General features: G+C 36.5%; 1 protein-coding gene, 1 long non-coding RNA gene and 1 pseudogene across 3 annotated transcripts; all 3 read right to left on the bottom strand.

Annotated features, from left to right (window-relative positions):
* Positions 1–1,021: 1,021 nt before the first annotated feature.
* LOC145136377 (uncharacterized) lies at positions 1,022–1,590 on the bottom strand. The gene is made up of 2 exons (XR_013720426.1): positions 1,320–1,590; positions 1,022–1,229 (listed from the first exon to the last, which is right to left on the bottom strand). It is a non-coding gene; the product is annotated as an uncharacterized LOC145136377 (long non-coding RNA).
* Positions 1,591–6,550: 4,960 nt separating this feature from the next.
* LOC145138766 (ribulose-1,5 bisphosphate carboxylase/oxygenase large subunit N-methyltransferase, chloroplastic-like) lies at positions 6,551–10,504 on the bottom strand (annotated as a pseudogene). The gene is made up of 9 exons (XR_013721711.1): positions 9,861–10,504; positions 9,440–9,601; positions 9,262–9,345; positions 9,060–9,171; positions 8,901–8,972; positions 8,725–8,809; positions 8,245–8,304; positions 6,857–7,129; positions 6,551–6,746 (listed from the first exon to the last, which is right to left on the bottom strand). The product of XR_013721711.1 is annotated as a ribulose-1,5 bisphosphate carboxylase/oxygenase large subunit N-methyltransferase, chloroplastic-like (transcript).
* A 4,948-nt stretch (positions 10,505–15,452) lies between these two features.
* On the bottom strand, positions 15,453–16,615 carry LOC145136165 (uncharacterized). The gene is made up of 2 exons (XM_079070348.1): positions 16,512–16,615; positions 15,453–16,207 (listed from the first exon to the last, which is right to left on the bottom strand). The coding sequence occupies exon 2, from the start codon at positions 16,151–16,153 to the stop codon at positions 15,770–15,772; it is 384 nt and encodes a 127-aa protein (XP_078926474.1). The 5' UTR covers positions 16,154–16,207; positions 16,512–16,615; the 3' UTR covers positions 15,453–15,769.
* Positions 16,616–19,298: the final 2,683 nt, after the last annotated feature.

The raw sequence follows: 19,298 nt of genomic DNA, 5'->3' as shown, positions 1-19,298 counted from the left end.
ATGACCTATCAATGGGCTCAACAGTAGTCTCATCCTCTGGTTGAGAGCTAGTTTCTTCTAAGGTTCCTTCATTGGCTGATTCTGGAATTTCTTCCAGATCAATAACACTCCCACTGTCCTCTTTGAATATGGGCTCTCTCTCGCGAAAGACTCCTATTCGAGCTACGAAGACCATGTTCTCACTAGGTCTATAGAACAAGTATCTAAAAGAATTTTGTGGGTGACCAATGAAAATACACCTCTCACTTATAGGTTCTAGATTGTTGCGAGTCTCTCGTCTAAGGAAAGTTTCACAACTCCAAATGGACGAAGTCTGAGACTTTATCCATTAAGATATTTATTTTGATCAGATTTGGAAGTTTGAGGGTTTGGCTTTCTGTGTTAAGATCTTAATGGAGTTTTTGGGAAACAGGGGTTCTACGTTGAGTGTAGCCTTCTGTACGCTAAGCAAAGCTCTACGCTGCACGTAGGTCCGTGTGTAACGTTGAGCATAACTCAACTTAGAGTTGACTGTTGACTTTTTGACCAGTTTGAGTTTTGGTCAACCATGTTGGGACTTAGTCTTGGAAGGGCAAAATTATCTTTTGAGAAAAGTAGGCTTGATTGTGAGCCTAGACCTTTTGAGAATTGGTCTTTTGATTTGAGTTAACTATTAAATTAATAAGTTAAGTTACATGTTGCGAAGGTTAAATAATTTTAGAATGATTGATTTGGCTTTATTCCGCAACTCTTGTTTGAGTCTAAACGTTGTAGGGATGGACCTTTTACTTGAAAGATTATTTAAGTTTTGATACATGTAATTGTATTCATGAAGTAGTTAGGTCATTAGTAGGAGCTTTTTAGAAGTTGATGGCAGGGTGAGGCGGGGAATTCCAGGAGAGTCTAAAAAGTTATTTAGTGTGAATGTTATGTTGTTTAGGGGGTTTTGGGAGTATTATTATAAGTGTATGACTTAGAGAATTTGGGATGATTCTTGAGGAAAGTATGGATAGGTGTGGAAGTTTGAAACATCCCAAAAATATGATCCTAAAATTTCGTTTTAATTTATAAATAAAACCATAGTAATCCAAATCATCTCATAAAAACATAAGTGAAAATATCTCAAAACATCTTATCAATCACTGTATCAAAATCATATATCCAAATATCAGAGTAAATCATCCCATGCTAAACGGTGTGGTGTGTGCGATGCAGTCATCCTGAGCTCTTCTCCTTACTAGCGGAAGTACCTGAAACCAAAACTGAAAACTGTAAGCACGAAGCTTAGTGAGTATCCCCAAGCTACCACATACCATACACATAATCACTTAATAACATACATTGGGCCTTGCCCGCTACATCGGGCCCCGCCCCGTATCGGCCCCGCCGGCATCGGGCCCCGTCCGGCATCGGGCCCCGCCCGGTATCGGACTGAAGTCTGGTATACATATAAACATATCAACAAAGCATATAACATAAACACACAACATAGACATATAATCATTCCTCGGGCTTGCCCCGACATCGGACCTAAATCCGGTAACATATAACGTAACATATAAGCTAAACATTCCTCGGGCTTGCCCCGACATCGAACCGTGGTCCGAAACATATAAAAAAATACATGCAAGAATCATGAAGACATCAAGCATACAAACATTCATCGGGCTTGCCCCGACATCGGACCGAAGTCCGGAAGCATATAAACAGATAAACCTACATCGGGAACTGCCCGACATCGGACCGAATTCCGGCACAAGCTAACATACATAAACGGGCCGGTATTGGTGCCTTAGACCCGTTCCTAGGAGGAAAACTCACCTCGCAAAGCTGACAACTGAATCGTGAGGAATCTCTAGTGGCTGCTCCAACGACTCCCCGACTATCATAGTCATAACAACACTTTGTCAAAATTCCATAATCCTTCTTAAGGTAAAATGACCATTTTACCCCTAATTTCGGCCATAACCAAGGTCCATTCCCATCTAATCTCTCCAAGCCCTCTAATTGCCCACTAATGGCCCAATTTTCTAAATTGGGCCTAACTCCTCAAATGGGCCTTTCCCAAAGCCCAAAATATATCCTTGACCCAATAACTAACTCCTTATGGCCCATTAAGGCCCAATGGCTGAAAAGTCCAAGATTTGGCCCAATCTGAGGCCCAATAACGTGAAGCCCAAAACCTGAGAGTACGATGAGCGTACTCCTCTGTACGCTACGCGTACAACTTGTATGGCTTGTATGTTGCGCGTACTGGCGTGTACGCCCAACGTACTACCCTGTTAAGCCATAAACATCAAAAGTGCTTATTCCATGAAGACATTAAGTCCAAATTACAGATCTGAGTCCCTTAGCATGTCTTAACTCATAAATCGGTTACTTGGTGGCTTGCAACCCACAAAATAAACCCAAAATTGGAATATAGCAACTAACTTCCATGGAAATGCTAGATCTCATGCATGGCCACAAATGGACCTTAAAGATCGAAACTTTACTGCTTATGGGACCCATATATCACTAAGGGTGGCAACCCTAGACCTAGAAACGAGCTTGAGTCATAAAGATCTATTCTCGGGACTAAAAAGATCCCAAAACATCACTACACTAGATCTAAGCATACATGAGGAAAGTTGAAAGCTTTATACCTCTAATGAGTGCCAAATGGTGAGGTAATCTCAGATCCTTGAGCTCAAGATACTCAAGTTCTTCTTCTCCAAATTCTCTTTACTTTTTCCAAGCTCCAAATCACCAAAGTAAGCTTCGAAAGGACAAGCACACACAAGAATGGAGTAAGAGAGGGTATCTAGGGGTTTTGAGGTTGAGAGGTTGGTAAGGAGGCTAGGGTTTGAGTCATAATGTTCTATTTATATGGCTTAAACCCCAAAAATTATGGTTTGGAATCTACTCACGTATGTTGCGCGTACGTGCATGCGCTCCCTGAATCCAATGCTCTTCTACGCACCGCGTAAGCCAGGCTTACGCCCATCGTACGTCTTCTGGGCAGCCCAACTATATGGCCCACTCACTAAGTCCACTCAATAATCCATTACTCATTCCAAGCCCAATAAATAGATTACAAATACTTTAAAAGAATAATTACTACCTCAAGTGACGGATGTTACCAAGTTAGTATTGGGCCTGTACTACTGAAAGCACAAGATCTATAATCGAATCAAGGAAAGTCACGAGGATTTTGAGAAGCGTATAGGATGAGGAATTCTTCGGGTATGTTTTGATCATTTGTATGGTTACCTTTCAGTATGGTGATGAGCACTCGTGGAGGAGGTTCTGGTTCAGGCTTAGGTTCTAGTGTTGAGTCGATTGATAATAGGATACACGAGTTTATTAGATCTGATATCGTTCGCGGTATTTCAGATGCGACTCCTGTGATGTTTGGTACCATCAAGGAGGGGATCATGGAGTTGTTGGATAATCGACTTGGGGATTTTTGTGCAGAGATTGTGGTTGGTATGATCGAGGCACAAACTCTTTCTTTTCAGGAGTTCAAGTCTTGCGGAGCCTTAGAGTTCTTCAGGAATAAGGAACCTATTACTAGTAAACAGTGTATTGTTGACATGGAGAATTCTCAATAGACTAGCTTCTGACCTGAGGAATCGAAAGTGGGATTTTCATCTTGCCATCTAAGGGATGGAACCTGTGATTGTTGGAGGAGGTTGGTCATTCTTTGGGAGCTGAGGCCGTGGTGGTCATGTATTGGACAAATTTTATGTCGAGATTCAGGGAGGAGTTTGCACCTGCCGTTGAGGTGTACCAGTTGGCGAGGGAGTTTTAGGAAATATCACTAGAAGACAGAGACTGTAGCGGTGATTACCGCCAAGTTCAGGGAGATGGATTTACTGGTTTCGCGGTATGTTGCGCATGGGGAGATGAAGAAGATGAGGTACCATGATATGTTGAAGAATGATATCCGAGAGTTTGTGAGCCTATCGAGTTGTAAGACCTTGGATGATATGATTGCCAGAGCCCGAGAATGGGAGATTGAGTTAGAACTTCAAATGAAGTGGAAACCAGTTTCGGTTCAGACAACAGAAAGATTAGTGAAAAAGCCCAAGACTTTCGATTCATGACCTAAAGGCAAGCACCGCCCGGGCCATTATGGCAAGTGCGGGAAACCGCACATTATGGGGTGTATCGATCTAAAGGTATGGGCTGCTACACGTGTAGTGGGATTGGTCACATTAGCATGGATTGTCCACAGGGATCGAGTCTAATCTATTTTCACTGCGATCAGGTGGGCCAAAAGAAGGTTGACTGCTCGAGAATAATTAGCGGAGCGGTGAGGGCACTTGCTCTTGCTACACTGAGGATTACTGATGGTGGTGAGGACAGGGAAGAGGCTCTAGTGGTGAGGAGCCGAGCATTTTACTTGTAGGACGAGGATGCCTCAGCGGTGAGGGCACTTGCTCTTGCTACACTGAGGATTACTGATGGTGGTGAGGACAGGGAAGAGGCTCTAGTTGTGAGGAGCCGAGCATTTTACTTGTAGGACGAGGATGCCTCAGCTTCACCATATGTTGTCATTGGACGTATTGTATTCATTTCCTTCTGCTTTTATTATTTATGATTATGATAATGTGATTATTGTGTGTGAGACTTAATGTTCAAGGTGTCTAAGTATCCACCTAAGGTTCAGGGTTTCCTTTATGCTTGTCTAGTTACTAATATTCCATAGATTGTCATATATCATTTTGCATACCGAGAGTCATTTTTAGAGTGTATATGGATTATATAGGTTTTAGGCTTCGACGTGGGAGACATCGGCCAATGATAGATTGAGAACTAAGTGGGGGAGAATTAGGTCTTTTGCCTGGAGGGTCAGCAACCGGATTCATTTTGTGGTTTCAGTGCAATGGGTCTAAGGAAGTTGCAGTGTAAGTATATTGGATTTTTGAATTCGGTATTCTAGAGATCTTTCATGGTTGCGAAGTAATGAGGGATTGGTCAGACCGTGAGTGTAGCGTTAGTTGTTGTCAGGTTCATGCCCTCAGGGTTGTGTGTGTAGTCCTTGCATCGGAAGCTGTTAGGTGAAGATCTCGTTATGGTCAGTTGTTCCTTGCTAGAACATCGAGGATAGGGTTATAAGGTGATTGGGCTGCTCAGGTTGAATGTCAATTGAAGGGTCGATTGGATCACTGAACCGACCGCCATCCTTAGTAAGGGAATAGTTGTTATTGATCTATCATCTAACTTCAGGGCATGATTGATGCAGTTTCGCATGAGTTTTGTTAATTACTAGGTGAATTATCGGATATGTTATCTATCCAATTTCGATAGTTGGTTTATTCATTCTTTGTCATCGGTTGAGTTTGTTTGAGGATATTGGAGTTATATCAGTAGAAGGAGCTTTGGAAGCGTCAATCTTTCGTCGAGTCTAGTGAAGTGTATATCCTAGTTTTGGGGTGTGTGTACCTTAGATTGTTTGGTCATGAAATATTAGTTCTTGCAAGATCAAGTTAGTGGTGGTCTTGAGTAGTGAGCTTGTGGGATGGCTTGGGAATTCGAATGGTTATAAGGTTGGCAAAATGTAGTAGGATCCAAGTGGGGGAGAATCGTTTAGGATTAATGGGAATATTTCCAAGTGCGAGTCAAATTTGAGTTTCGCATCCAAAGGCAATAGGATATCCACTTCTCGTTATGGTATGATTCTATGCTTATGCAAGGAATAATGTTCATTGATCAGTTGTAATCAGAGGAGTAAATGTTGAGGATTCAAGTTGTCTTGTATGAAGATGTAAAGCATCGGCAACAGTGGATTTTGGGTACTTGTGTAGGTGCGGGTTGAGGGTTGTATGGGAACCTCCATGCCTATTTTTGTCTAAGTGAGGCTTTGGGGTTTGAAGCGCGACCCAAACGCGTGATAGGATCCAGCTGGCTAGTGTTCGGCTTGTGTTGATTCTGGCTGAGTATCTTGGTGAATAGTCGGCAAGACCATAGTGAAGGGCTCATGGAAATCGCAAGAACCGTTATCTTTGTGATTCTTGCATGGAAGACCACGAGGTGGATCTTGACAGTTGTACGTATGACCAGGATTTGACTCTTGGTGTAGCAAGAAAAGACCATGATTTGGCTTATGGCTGATAGTGACAGTAAGACTATGGGTGACTCATAACATTCCCTATCTTATCACTACAAAAAAATATCATTTAGTGGCATACAAAAAGTGCCACTAAATACCCAAAAAAGTGCCACTAAATGTTTCAAAGAGAATCAGCGGCACAAATAAAAAGTGTCACTAGAAACGCTCCCACTAAAACCCTTTGGTGACACTTTTCAATTTTGACGCTGCAGTTTTTAGGGTTTTAGTGACACTTTTTTATTTTCCATAGTAGACAACTATTTTGTGGCACATAATTTGTGCCGCTAAAAAATAATTCAACTCTAAAATTGATCCTACTTTAGTGGCATTTTTTTGTTTGCCACAATACAATAAAATATTTTTTGGTATATATTTTTTAACCGCTAATTACATGTGATTCTAGAGTTCATGCTACTTATAGCAACACATTTTTCGCTATAATAATAAATAAAAAACTAATTTAATTGTAGTCCGTAGAAAATAATAATAATTTCATTGTTGTTCATCAATATTTTGATTTCTTTTAAACAAAAGTCTAAGTAAAGTCAAATAAGTCTAAAGTTGCACATGAAGCATCATCACTCACTCATCCAACCAAAAACTATAAGGCAACATAATCAACAAAGGGTAATCTGTATGCAGTTGAAGCATTATCAAAAATTCTTATACCCTGTACACAAATATAATGATCAATGAATATAGTTATATTTAAATAAAGTATTTAAATAATAGTAATATATTTGAAATAACAACAAAACTATATAACTAAAAAGAATATACCTCCTTTATAGCAAGAAGATGAACAGCTCGAGGCCCAATGTTTCCATTGACCAAGGTTGATGGTGGAACTTGCTAATTTCCTTTGTAATACATGTGAACATTTAGAAACATAATATATAAAAAAATAATAACACGTTATCTATAAATGACAAAATATGACACTTAATATTACCATAAAATAAAATACATTTAATTCATAAAACTTATAGCAATAGACCTTTCGATTTTGCTTCCTATGATGTTTCCAATTATTCCACTCGTCCAACTTTATACCTTCAAATTTTACGTAAAATTTGGGAATAATTATTTAATGATAGTCCATGAACTTGTAACATTTTAAATTGTATAGTATTCTTGTAGCCAACAACAATAGTACATTCAAAATCATTAAGTAACATTTGTATTCTTTTACCTATGACCTTGAGAGATCATGCAAAACTATTTAGTTTCACTGCAAGGTGCGATACTTATGTGGTGAAAAGTGCACAATATTATTTTATACTATAAAATAGTTATTGGAATGTATCTTTAGAAAAATGTTATTATATTGCATGTTTAGCTGAGAAATTTGGATTTTCTGTTACTATTAATTTATATTTGTCAGTTATGTGAATACATCAAATAACCATTTCTCATTTCATTTACAAGACTAAAGCCCAAATGATTTATATTTATTTATTAGGCGCTATTAAGTTACCACTTACCTATACAATTATAACTTATGTGACTAAATTAAAAAAGAAAATCTCAAATAATTTAGTAACGATTTATGTTATTATCATTAATAGTTATATTTAATATCGTGTAGTAAAACCATAAGCTAAATATGTTTCAACACTTGAAATATAAGTTGTACTTTAAAAATAAATACATTTTCAGTTTCTCTATAGATTTGATAATCTTAATGTAAGAGTGATGGCTGAAAGTCATGAAACCAAAGTCCCACACAAAAGAGTACTTTGCAAAGATGATGCCTTTTGAATTGTGGGCAAAGTGACAACTCTACAGGCACCAAATAACCTAGGAGGGGCTAACAACATATATTTGATCAGGGGTATTTATGTAAACCTTATTTTTTTTGTTTTCAAAAGATTTATCTTAAAATATGTAAAAGTAGAAAATTTGTGATTTAATCATGGATTTGTGGTCAACTATTGTTAATAACTAGTTAAGCTATGTCTTAAACTATATATGTTTATATTTGCTACCTAGACAAATCCACAATACAATTGATCATGTTGCATCTGTACTAACTATGATCAAGAAAACATACATACACACAAGAGGCGAGAAAGAAGTTTAGTGACATACCTGCCCCCTCCATTCCTTTAATGACAATGGAATGCAGTTTAATAACTTGAGTAAATTGTACATGAATCAAAACTTACTCATCAGTATTATTCTCCCAATTCAGACCCTTATCTTCTTTATAACCCTTCTCTATAACCCTGTTCCACAAAAAATAAAACTATTAATCAAAAACATCATAAGACTTACACCTATGCTTCTTGAAACATTTATTTCATATGAACAACAATGTCAGATATATATGTCACGTACATTTAAATTTGTAAAAAAAGTATCTCAAGAAAAAAATGTTAATGTTCAACTCTCAACAAAATTCTTATCGATGTAGGATAAAAAAGTGGCAGCTATAACCAATTCGGAATGGGAAAAGCATAAGACAACATTGAGATGTTTCAGAAACAAAAGAAATGAGTAGAATAAATCTAAAAACAGTGAATTAAACAACTAAAAGATAGGGGCACATACTTGAGGAAAGATTATAGGAATACCCCCATGTATTGTAGTTGGGTGAGAGTTTCCATGAAGTATAGTTAAAAGAGAGAATTTTGCAACATGATTACCTGCCCACCTGGCTGGCTGGTATGGACGATCAGTTGTGAATACAACTCCTTTTGTTGATTTATCATAATCCAAAAAGGTTTCCACCTGTCAACAACAAAAAACAAAATTCTAGTTATTTTTAGTTACTATTAAGTTATCTTGATTTAAGTAAATGAGACATTGGTTTAATACATACATCACAGCTATGATTCAGCATATCTGCCCAAGGGACTAAGGCTACCCTTCCATCTAGTGAGGGTAATCGAACCTATAACAGTAACAAATAAGATCCAGAGCATTCACTTAATAATAATAATATAAAGATTAGTAATTACAAGTTGTTATGTTAACTCACCAATCTTGAAAAAAGAATACCAAATTACCATCTAAATGTTTCCATGTTGAACACCTCTTCTGGAAATAAATTAGGATGCTTGGAAAAAATTCTATCTCTCATGTCATTATATCTGCAAAAAAGATTAAAACATGCATTACAATTTATAAGATTTTTCATGGGTACAGATGATTGAACAAAGATATAGAAATTTTTTGCATACGATCCAGTTACATTGTTGACTCTTTCAATTGCGCGTTCTCTAATCTGTGATGCCTCCAAGTACCTATCTAATTCAGCTTGTGTCCTGAAATAATACAAATATGTCGTAGGGGAAAATACTGAGCATGGATCCTTAAATTATTGAAGGAGACGGTGGAATAAGATCAAGAAAAGGTTACCAGTATAAAAGGGAGTAAGGCTGTCATGATAAGGCTGATATATAGTTGCTCCATTGATGATTTCATAAGACTTGCTTCACTAATTAGATAAGTCGCAATCAATGGCCAATCTGGTACATCATATCTCTTCAAAACTTCCCCTGCTTCTGGAAAACTCCACTCCTGATTTCCAAAATTCACATGAACAAGTGTAAAAAGTTATGATCAAATCAGTTTTTAGGGTTTCTAGTTCCATGTATTATCAATAAACCTTCATTACAATGCCCTAACTGGACATGCTTTGAAGCTTTAAGATGTAACCTAATTAACTCTCCAAATGTGATGGTCAGTTGAATGAAGCTTTGAATCAAATCACTTGTTGAGCAACATAGATGCATCGTTCAGGTCTATGTATGTAATAATCAAATATGAGATATCATACCGAATAGGCGGAGATGACGAGTGAGGGAGGTACAAATAGAATTTCTCCCCCTTCCTGATGTTATTATTCGCAACAAGACCCCTCTCTCCAACATCAACTTTCCGTAGGTCCATTTTTTGAGGTGGCAAACCGGAATCCGTCAACCATTTCTGCAACGAAGCCGCGTTCTCCAGTGAATCTATTTCGCAACCCCAAGGTATCGGCTGAGGAGCTGCGGTAGCCTTAGCTGTATCGCTGCCGCTGGTGGAGATCGTGCAGCGGATGATCGCTGGTGAGGTTTTTCGTTGAGTGATCGTCATAGACCAAGGCTTTCTGAGGGATAAACTTTGGGATAATGAAGGATCATACAAGCCCTAGAAATCGCACCCATGGGTGGTGGTCCATCGGTTAATAGCCTAATACGGTGAAGGTGCAAGCGAACTAGAATGATGAAAAATTTCTTGAAGCATCGAGTATGACACAGTCTCATCGAGTATGATATCAACGAGCAACCACAGTGGATATATTGAACCGGTGTGTTTCTCGTTTCCGTTCGGCGTCACTTCAGAAAACTGGTACACGCCATTTTTCTTTCCTTGCTTTTTTCACGTTTATATTTTTCAGATAGAAGGAAATGAGGTTTTTCCCCTTTATAAAAGACGTAAAAAAGAGAAACAAACTTATAGTGGCATAAATAGCACCGGATTAAATCTTAATAAAACTTTAGTGGCATATAATGACTTGTATGACACATAATTTATAAGCTTTAATGGCATATTAAATTAATATGCCACTATTAAATGAATATTAGTGGCATAAAATGGTAAGTGCCATTAAATCTATCAATATTTATAGTGGCATATAAAATATGTCACTAAAAACATAATATAGTGGCACAAAATGTAACGCCCGTAGATCCGCGCTAGTCAATTTAGAGACGTTAAGCGTCAAAAATGACTTTTGATGGAATATTATTTAGAAGGAGTAATCTTAACTACGTTGTAGTATATGTTACAAGGATTCCGTACATATACAGAACGCCGAAATCCGAGTTATAACCTGTCGAAGTTTCGCGACAGAACCGGCACGACACAGCGCGACGAAAATAGTGAATTTACGGTAGAGCGATATTTAGCCTTAGTGGTCTAAATGAAATTCGTAGAGTTCGTTAAACCGAGAGCGTGCATAAAAAGAACGTCTAAATCTGAATTCGTATGAGGAAGTTATGATTTTTCTAAGTTTCGACTTAGCGGTATGCAGCCCGAAACTCGAATATGAGATCGAGTGATTTTTAGCCGAAACAATCTAAACAAGAATCGAAGATCTCGTCGTTAGTAGTCTAACAGTAAAAAGACAGACGAAAACGGACGTCGGATGAAGAAGTTATGATTTTATAACGGAGTTTTCCTGTCCCGGCCTACTAAAAATAATATAATAAAAATAAAGTCAAAATTAGCCGACGGAGTCTAAATGAAAGTTGTAGATCATAGTCTCACCTATGCGTGGATATAAAGAACATCGAAAACGGAGCTCGTATGTGAAAGTTATGAATTTTTAAAGTTCGAGGCACGCATGCGAAAGCTTATCCGAAGAGTACGCCCAGCGTAACCGAAGTACGCCCAGCGTACTGCTTGTAGAGGCATTACGCCCAGCGTAATCAGGATTTACGCCCAATGTAAATCGGGGTTTCAGCCCCTATAAATAGAAGTCGTGGGCTGCCGAATTTGGTTGCTCATTTCTTTCTCTCTCACTCGTTTTACCTCGTTTTACGTGCAAGCTTTACCCCCGAAGCCCCAGTATCATTCCCGAGACCCGAAGCAAGTCCTGAAGCCCCGAAAATCCTGAGAAATATAGTTTTCGATCCTAAACTCTGCCAGCGTGAAGCCCGGTTTTGGAGAAAACGTCCCGGTTTTATCGGAAAAGATTATTTTAATAGACGAGATGCTGTCCGATCATCGTCTTATCAGGTGAGTGTGTAGTCACTTTCTTCCAACACATAAATATGAAGTATTTGCTATGAAATACGTACTATGTGTTAATAAATTGTTTGTTTGTCTGAGATGGGTGTTGAATATGAAGTTTTGGCTATAAAATATGTGATATGTGTTAATAAGTTGTTTGTTTATTTGAGATGGGTGTTGAATGCAATGTTTGGTACAGGTTTTAAATAAGTTAAATTGTATATGTATTTTATATCTACGAATATGATGGGGAAAACATAGGTAGATAAATGATGAGGTATGAAAGATGATTAAGAATAATATTGGCATATGCACCAAATAGTGAATGTCATAATCCTGGCAGATGCGCTTAAAGGATAATGTTGGCAGATACGTCTAATAGTGAAGGTCGTAATCCTGCAGAGGCGCTTAAAGGATAAAGTTGGCAGATGTGCCTTATGTAGCAATGGATTTTGTGCCAATTCCTTAGGTCAATCCTTAGGAATGAATGAACGAAGGATAGTTGATTCTTAGGGTAAAACCTTAAGAAATAAAGAAGATAATGAGGATGGGTAATTGGGTTGATTGTTTGATGATTGAATATAATAATTGTATTATTGTGGGTTGAAAACCCTATAAGCTCACCAGGCTCCCAAGCCTGACCCACTCAGTTTTCTTTGTATTACAGGAAGTGGCGCAAGAGCATAAGTTGGTTGACATGACGAGAGATAATGGATTATAGACCAGTAGTTATAAATAACTGTTGTAAGATCTATTTTGATATGTTTATGCTTTTGGTCTGTATCGGAACATGACATCCCGAGATTTTGTTATATAATGAAAATACATTTCTTTAAGAAATGCTTTTGATAAATTCTTATCATATTTCGTTTTGGGAACAAATTCCGCAATAGTTTTCTTTAAATGATTACTCTGATTTTAAAATAAAGCATAAACAAACCGGTCTTTTCTGGCCGTGAAAATTGGGATGTCACACAAAAAATTTATGCCATAGAAGATGTATGCCACTAAATGTCAATTTTTTTGTAGTGTATGTATGGTATGTGGTATTTTGAGGAACTCACTAAGCTTTGTGCTTTTTTGTGGTTTAAACATTTTTGGGTACCTCTAGTTTCAAAGGGAAGGACCCGATTTGACTGCACAACATCCCCTGATGGCTTTTCCGCACTGATTGTTATTGTTTTAATTTGATGTTTTAAATATACATTTTACTCTGCTTGGTTTCAAAACAAATGGTTGTATGGATTTGATGGCTTAAAAATGAAAATTTTTGCTGGTATTTTGGTATTTTTAAGACGTTACAAAAAATGGTGGTAATGTTATATGATGGTGGCATACAGTGGTTGCACAGTGGTTACATACGATATAGTGATTCATGATGGATGTATTTGTATTTAACTTGATAATAATTTCTATAAAAATAGAAAAACTTAAAAATCAAAAAAGACAAAATAGGAGCTTTTGCATCATTTCATATGTAGATAACAGAAGCTGGTTAGTCGATAACAGATCCATACATTAAATCTGAAATTAAAACCTTCAACAAAGACATCTTTTAACAAAATCGAAAACTAAAATCAAAACTACAAAATCAAGCCAACCAAAAGAATGTTTTCTCCACATCCAAATTTGAAGTATGATATGTCTATGGATAGCCTTTGTTACATATTATAAAATGAAAAAGAAAAAAAAAACACCCCAAAAATGAAGATCGTATATTAGTATGAAAAGTTATGAAGATTGAAAGATAGGGGGAAAACGGATTTTTTAAGCCACCGCTGTGAAAGTCTGTAGAGATTTTCATAGTAAACATGACTTTTTCGCAGTCAACGGGTCGCAGAACAATGCTGTTTAAAAAAAATAAAAATAAAAATAAAAAAAGAAAACTCACAAATGAGAATGATTTTCGCGCATGGTCATCTGCAATATATATAGTATCGATAATAGTGACTCACCATCGATGCCGTCTAAAACATGTTAGAGATTATATGTCATTAAGTATAATGCAATTATCAATCCACATCAGGTCATAGAAATTTTATTTGTGTCAGGACTCAAAACTTACGTATACACTACTATAAATCTTCATTTTTAGCTAAAATTGCAGATTGCAAATTGTATATGAAAAATAGTGTTTCGACCAAAATATGCACGAAGAGTTTTAAAAGATGTTCTTAAATTACAAAAGTAACATATTTTAATTAGTCTTGTTCTATGTCTTTCCTTTTTAAGTTTTGTTTTCGAAGACATGCATATAACCCGAAGCGGAATTAATAAACACTAGCAGCAAAGAAATATAATCTTTAAAATGAATAATGATCGCTGCAAGGCCTGGTCTAGTTTTTGGTCCGTTTTAGCTCATTTGGTTGGCCCATTCCGTGTCTCTCCCCCAAAATGTGTTTAGGCTTTGACGGTCTTCTGAATCTATGCCGATCATCTAAATTTTCATTAACAATAGTTTCCAATTATTTAAAGGAAAAAGTCTCCACAAACATTCATGAAGTTCTTTTTAATACTTTACATTTACATATATAAAAATGGATACATATTAAAATTAAATACTATTGCTAGATATAGCAATTCCTAAAGTACTGTTGGATTTTATTGTTTGGACAAAACTTGGTATATGACAAATGACAGGATGACTACTTTTTTAGTTCATCCAGGGTTGGTCCTAGATCCAATTGTCGGGTTGGTTTGTTATGCCCATCTCTACATAGAGGGGACATTGAGTCTAGTTGATGGGAATTGCCCGGTGCATAGATCCTGCCACTTTTAAGTGAGTCTCACCATATATATAATTAAAAAGCTCTCCAAATATTTATATTTTTATTAAAAACCCTTCTTTGGCACCGACTTTTACAATAAATTAACACCCCTATATAAAAAAATTTACAAAAATAAAATCTAAAAATACTTAAAGTTTTCAAACTTTTACGCTATTATATATTTTTTATGAACAATGGACATCGGTTACATATCGTTCCAGACCCGCCACTGGCCAAAAGGTTGTCCCAGGGACTTGTCCCGCGTATAGGTTATCCCAAAATATTGAAGAAAATTTTTACATACGACATGTCTCTCAACTTTTTTTTTATCACATATCTTTCATAGGCACTGGTGTCTGTGGTGACATGACATCTAATAATCGATGGACATTGGTTTTAGCTTGAGCACAACACCACTCTTGTGTCTCCAACGCTCTACAAGTGTTCACAAGAAGCACTTATGTTTCACTTTTTTGGCCTCCATTGGTTTTCGTGTTCAAATTCTTTTTCGTGGCATAAAATTCCTACCCGACCTTCACTGGCTACATGTTACCTCCATATATTTATTTTTTCAAAAAAACGTTTTGTTTAGAGGGCCAAGTCGCCTCCATACATTCGGTTGTGCTATAGAGGGGACCTTTCTTGCTTGTGTAGGGTCGCTTCCATAGGGTCCATTTCTTGTAGTGACATAAGTATTTACATGATGCTTGGTTACAACGACTACGGTTTTATAGGGCAGGACCCGATACTTGTTACACAATTTTGGCTTAAACATGGGACCCGTTATTACTAATTAATAGCCAGGGACCCGGGTTTTGCCGACCTTTATCATTAAACAGTATATGAGATATTCTTTTGCCAAAATTAAAGATATTGATTAAGAGTTGATAAAAACTTGCAGTGACGGATAATTGAAGCAAAAGCTAGCATTACCAGCCACCTTAATTACATCAACATGCACACTTTATTCTTCATAATTAAACAAACCCCACCTATGAACCAAATCTTTTATTACCTGCAAACCCTAGCTAGCCCGCATGTTCCCTTTCATAAAACCCTAGATATTACCCAACACATGCTTGCCACGTGGCCAAGGCTGGCATTGATTACACACTGACTCGGTCCCATATGGGAGTTTGAAAAACCTAATTAACCGAAATCAGAAACAGTACAATTAGGCCAAAGATCAGAAGCACCACTTCTACTCCTCAGCTGCAACAGCTTCTTCTTTCTTCTTAACTTTCTCTTCTGGTTCAGTATCGACTTTTTCCGCCTCATCTGGCTCGGTTTCAATTTCTTTCTTGGTTTCATCTGATTTAGCTTCTGGTTCTTTGGTTTCTTCGGCCTCTGGTTCTGGCTCTGGTGCCACCTTTGCAGGTTGTTCCACAGGGCTAACCTTACCTTCTTCTTCTTTATCTTCATCGTTGAGCACTAACTTGGTTTCAGCCTCAACTGCAAGGGCTTCAGATTCGGCTTGAGGTGCAACCGTGTCAGCAGGTTCTTTAGCAAGCTGGTCTTCTTCTTGTGGTGTAGTTACTGTTGTTTCTTGATCATCTGTGTTCTTGATGTCGTCTTCAGGTTTCATAATTAGTTGATCTTCTATTTTCTCATCATGCAATGCTGTTGTTGCGAATACAACCTGCATGATTCGAAGAGTAATCCATTCACCTCACTAAAAAATTATTTGCGACTAAGCCGCTTAAATACTTTAGTCTTTAGCTATCTTTTTTCTATGACCCTTAAAAGGGTCGGACATCTAATCTTGATTGGTGTTAAAAGATATATTAATATATATTATGTCATGTGGTCTCGTTAAAAAATGTAATGGTTTTTAAAAGTTGGTAACTCTTAAACGCACGTTAATTATATTGTCGAACATGAAGATTGATTAACAAATACAATTTATAAAACCCATTAGGGTTTATATGAAAAGAGAAAGTTACCTGAGCAGTAGCCACTTCTTGTAGATACAAACGCAGAGAAGAAGAATGGGAGGATGTTGATTAATGGAGTTTTGAGAGTGAGGAGAAATGGAAGTGGAAAAGAGGTTTATATAGACTTGTGGTTGATGAGAGAGAAATTAATTCATTCTAAGGTGTAATCATTTACACAAACTTTAATGTATCTGAAATATTCTTAATTTACAAATTTATCTTCAAATAATTTATTGATCAAGTTATAATATAAAATATACATTTTTTATCTTTTGTTTTTATTTTATTTCTCATTTATGAAAAATAATAAAATACGCAATCCATTAATTTTTTCTTATAATTTCAATTTTGATTTGACATTTATTTTAATCTACGAATAGAAACATAAGTAAAAAAAATAAGTAAATACAAAAATGAAAGGATATCTAATTTCTTTAAAATAATAATGGGTTTTTATACATTTAGCAATAATAATTTATTTTTGATAAACATATATATATATATATATATATATATATATATATATATATATATATATATATATAACACATTACAGCTTATAAATAGTGTCAGTATTGAGCAACCTCCAATACCACCTGGTTTGGAGCCGGTAGCTCTTTGGAATAGCTGACGCTCCTCTGTTTCCCACATATTCATCTACCTTTTTGTTTACAACTCCCCTTCTATCTGGTAACACCCTTGGCGGTGGGTAGTTGAAGGAAAAAGAAAGAAGGATCACAGAGAAAGAAAAAAGAACATAAAGTAATACCTTGATTTATAGAAACTGTTGAATCTTACCTGAAATCAAGGTTACAGGTCGGTTAGGGCTTCAAAAAGAACAATATGCATATTTGATTTCAGGTTTAGAACTGATAAAAATGGTGATGGGAGGTCAATGTGAAACGAAGGGAATAAGTTAAGTTGGACCGCCAACATCTTCCATTCGACCGGATTTGCATACAATCCAACCCTGATAAGCGATTGATTCTCTCTCCTTCTTCTAGGTCGTTGCTCTGCCGCCTTCCTCATTCTCTTATTGGCGTCATCGGTCTGCATCCCAATACCCTCATCAGTGTTGTTTCATTTGTTCTTCAGTTTTTGAAGGAGGACACGTAAAGAAAATCAACATCATCTCCACCAACATTATCAGCTTCGAGTGTGTGACAGACTGTTGTTTGATAGAACACGATTGCATCATGTGATTTAAAGCATTGGTCTTGCAGGCTTTCATCCGATTTTATCTACACTCTCCAAAACGATGATGATGGTTTACACACAAAGAGGTGTAATATATTCGAATATGTGCCCTCTACTATCGTCCTTCTCTATTTCTCATTTTTTTCCTCTTTTTCGTTTTTCTCTTTGGAAATCAGTTTGTTGTTTTCATGTTGTTTCTTAAGGATGTTGTTTGTTGCTCCTTGCCAATAAAAATCGACGCCTTTTTTCTATAGTGGAACATGATTCCATCATGTGATTTGAAGCATCACTCTTACAATGACTTTAGCTTAAATCTCAACCCTCCAATCTACATCATACCAGTTGATCAGCATGTTTGTTAATGTTTATATTGCAGAGACTAGACAACCATTACAAGTGCAATTACAAGGACTATGTTGCTTTTGAAGAAGCACTAGTACAAAAACGGGATTTCGTCCCACGACAAATGAGTGACTGTATGCATACAGCCACACATTCGTTTTCACTGCATGTGTAACTGAAGGTCGAGTGACATAAAGTACACACAGTCACATTAGCGAGTTAGTGGTCGTATCCATTTAAAAAGAGTAGCGAAAGGCATAAAATGAGAGACCAAATGGTTTCAAATGTCATGAAAAAGTATATTTTGAGTGACGTTAATCCATCTAATTGCCACATGAATTTGATGTTTGTGTAATCTTATGTATATATGGTGACACAACCATTGGTTTTTTTTGGGGATTCCATCACTTACAAATAAGCAATGAGTAGCCTAAAGTGTTAAAAAGAGTGATCAAATGTATTAATAATCTTGAGAAAGTGTATTTTTGAGTGACGTTATTCCATCTACTTGCCACATGAATATGATGATTGTGTAGCCTTTTGTATATTTTGTGACACGCCAATGGTTTTTTTAGGGGGATTTTGTCACTAACAATTAAACAATGAGTGGCCTCACGTGTTAAAAATAGTGGCCAAATGTATTAATAATCTTGAAAAAATATATTTTGAGTGACGTTAGTCCATCCAATTACCACATAAGTATGATGTTTGTGTAGCCTTTTTTATATTTGGTGACATAATGATTGTGTGGCGTTTGGTATATTTAGTCGCTCTGAAAAATCCATTATTTGTGTGACAATAATGATTATATATATATATATATATATACTTATAAAGCTAACATTTTTTCTTGAATCTCATGCATTTGAAACCCCCTTTTTTAACTTCTTCAAACCACATTCATTTGAAACCCCATTTTTTAACTAATGCAACTCAAACGTTTTCTTATTTATGATTTAACACTCAAAAGTTTTATAACTTATATTATGTTTAATTAGCATTTAGTGAAAAGTTTACTATAAAAAGGCCAATCTTTTGTGTCTTTTGTGTTATATAAAATCTTACATGTAAGAAGGATTTGAAGATATTGTGATTCAAAAGTTTTCATATAGTTGAAGCATTCACGATCCAAATATGATGATTTGAAGAAATGGGTTATGTCGCATCGATGGTAATTGTAATATGATTTTTTCTTTCAACCAAAACAAATGAAGCTTTTCTATTCTTTCTTTATATTCAGTTACTCATTTAATCTTT

The sequence above is a fragment of the Lactuca virosa genome, chromosome 9, assembly GCF_052849685.1.
Source record: "Lactuca virosa cultivar CGN04683 chromosome 9, Lactuca_virosa_CGN04683_v6, whole genome shotgun sequence".
NCBI classification, from domain to species: domain Eukaryota; kingdom Viridiplantae; phylum Streptophyta; class Magnoliopsida; order Asterales; family Asteraceae; genus Lactuca; species Lactuca virosa.
The sequence above is the reverse complement of the archived record's forward strand: the minus strand, read 5'-3'. Positions and strand labels throughout refer to the sequence as shown.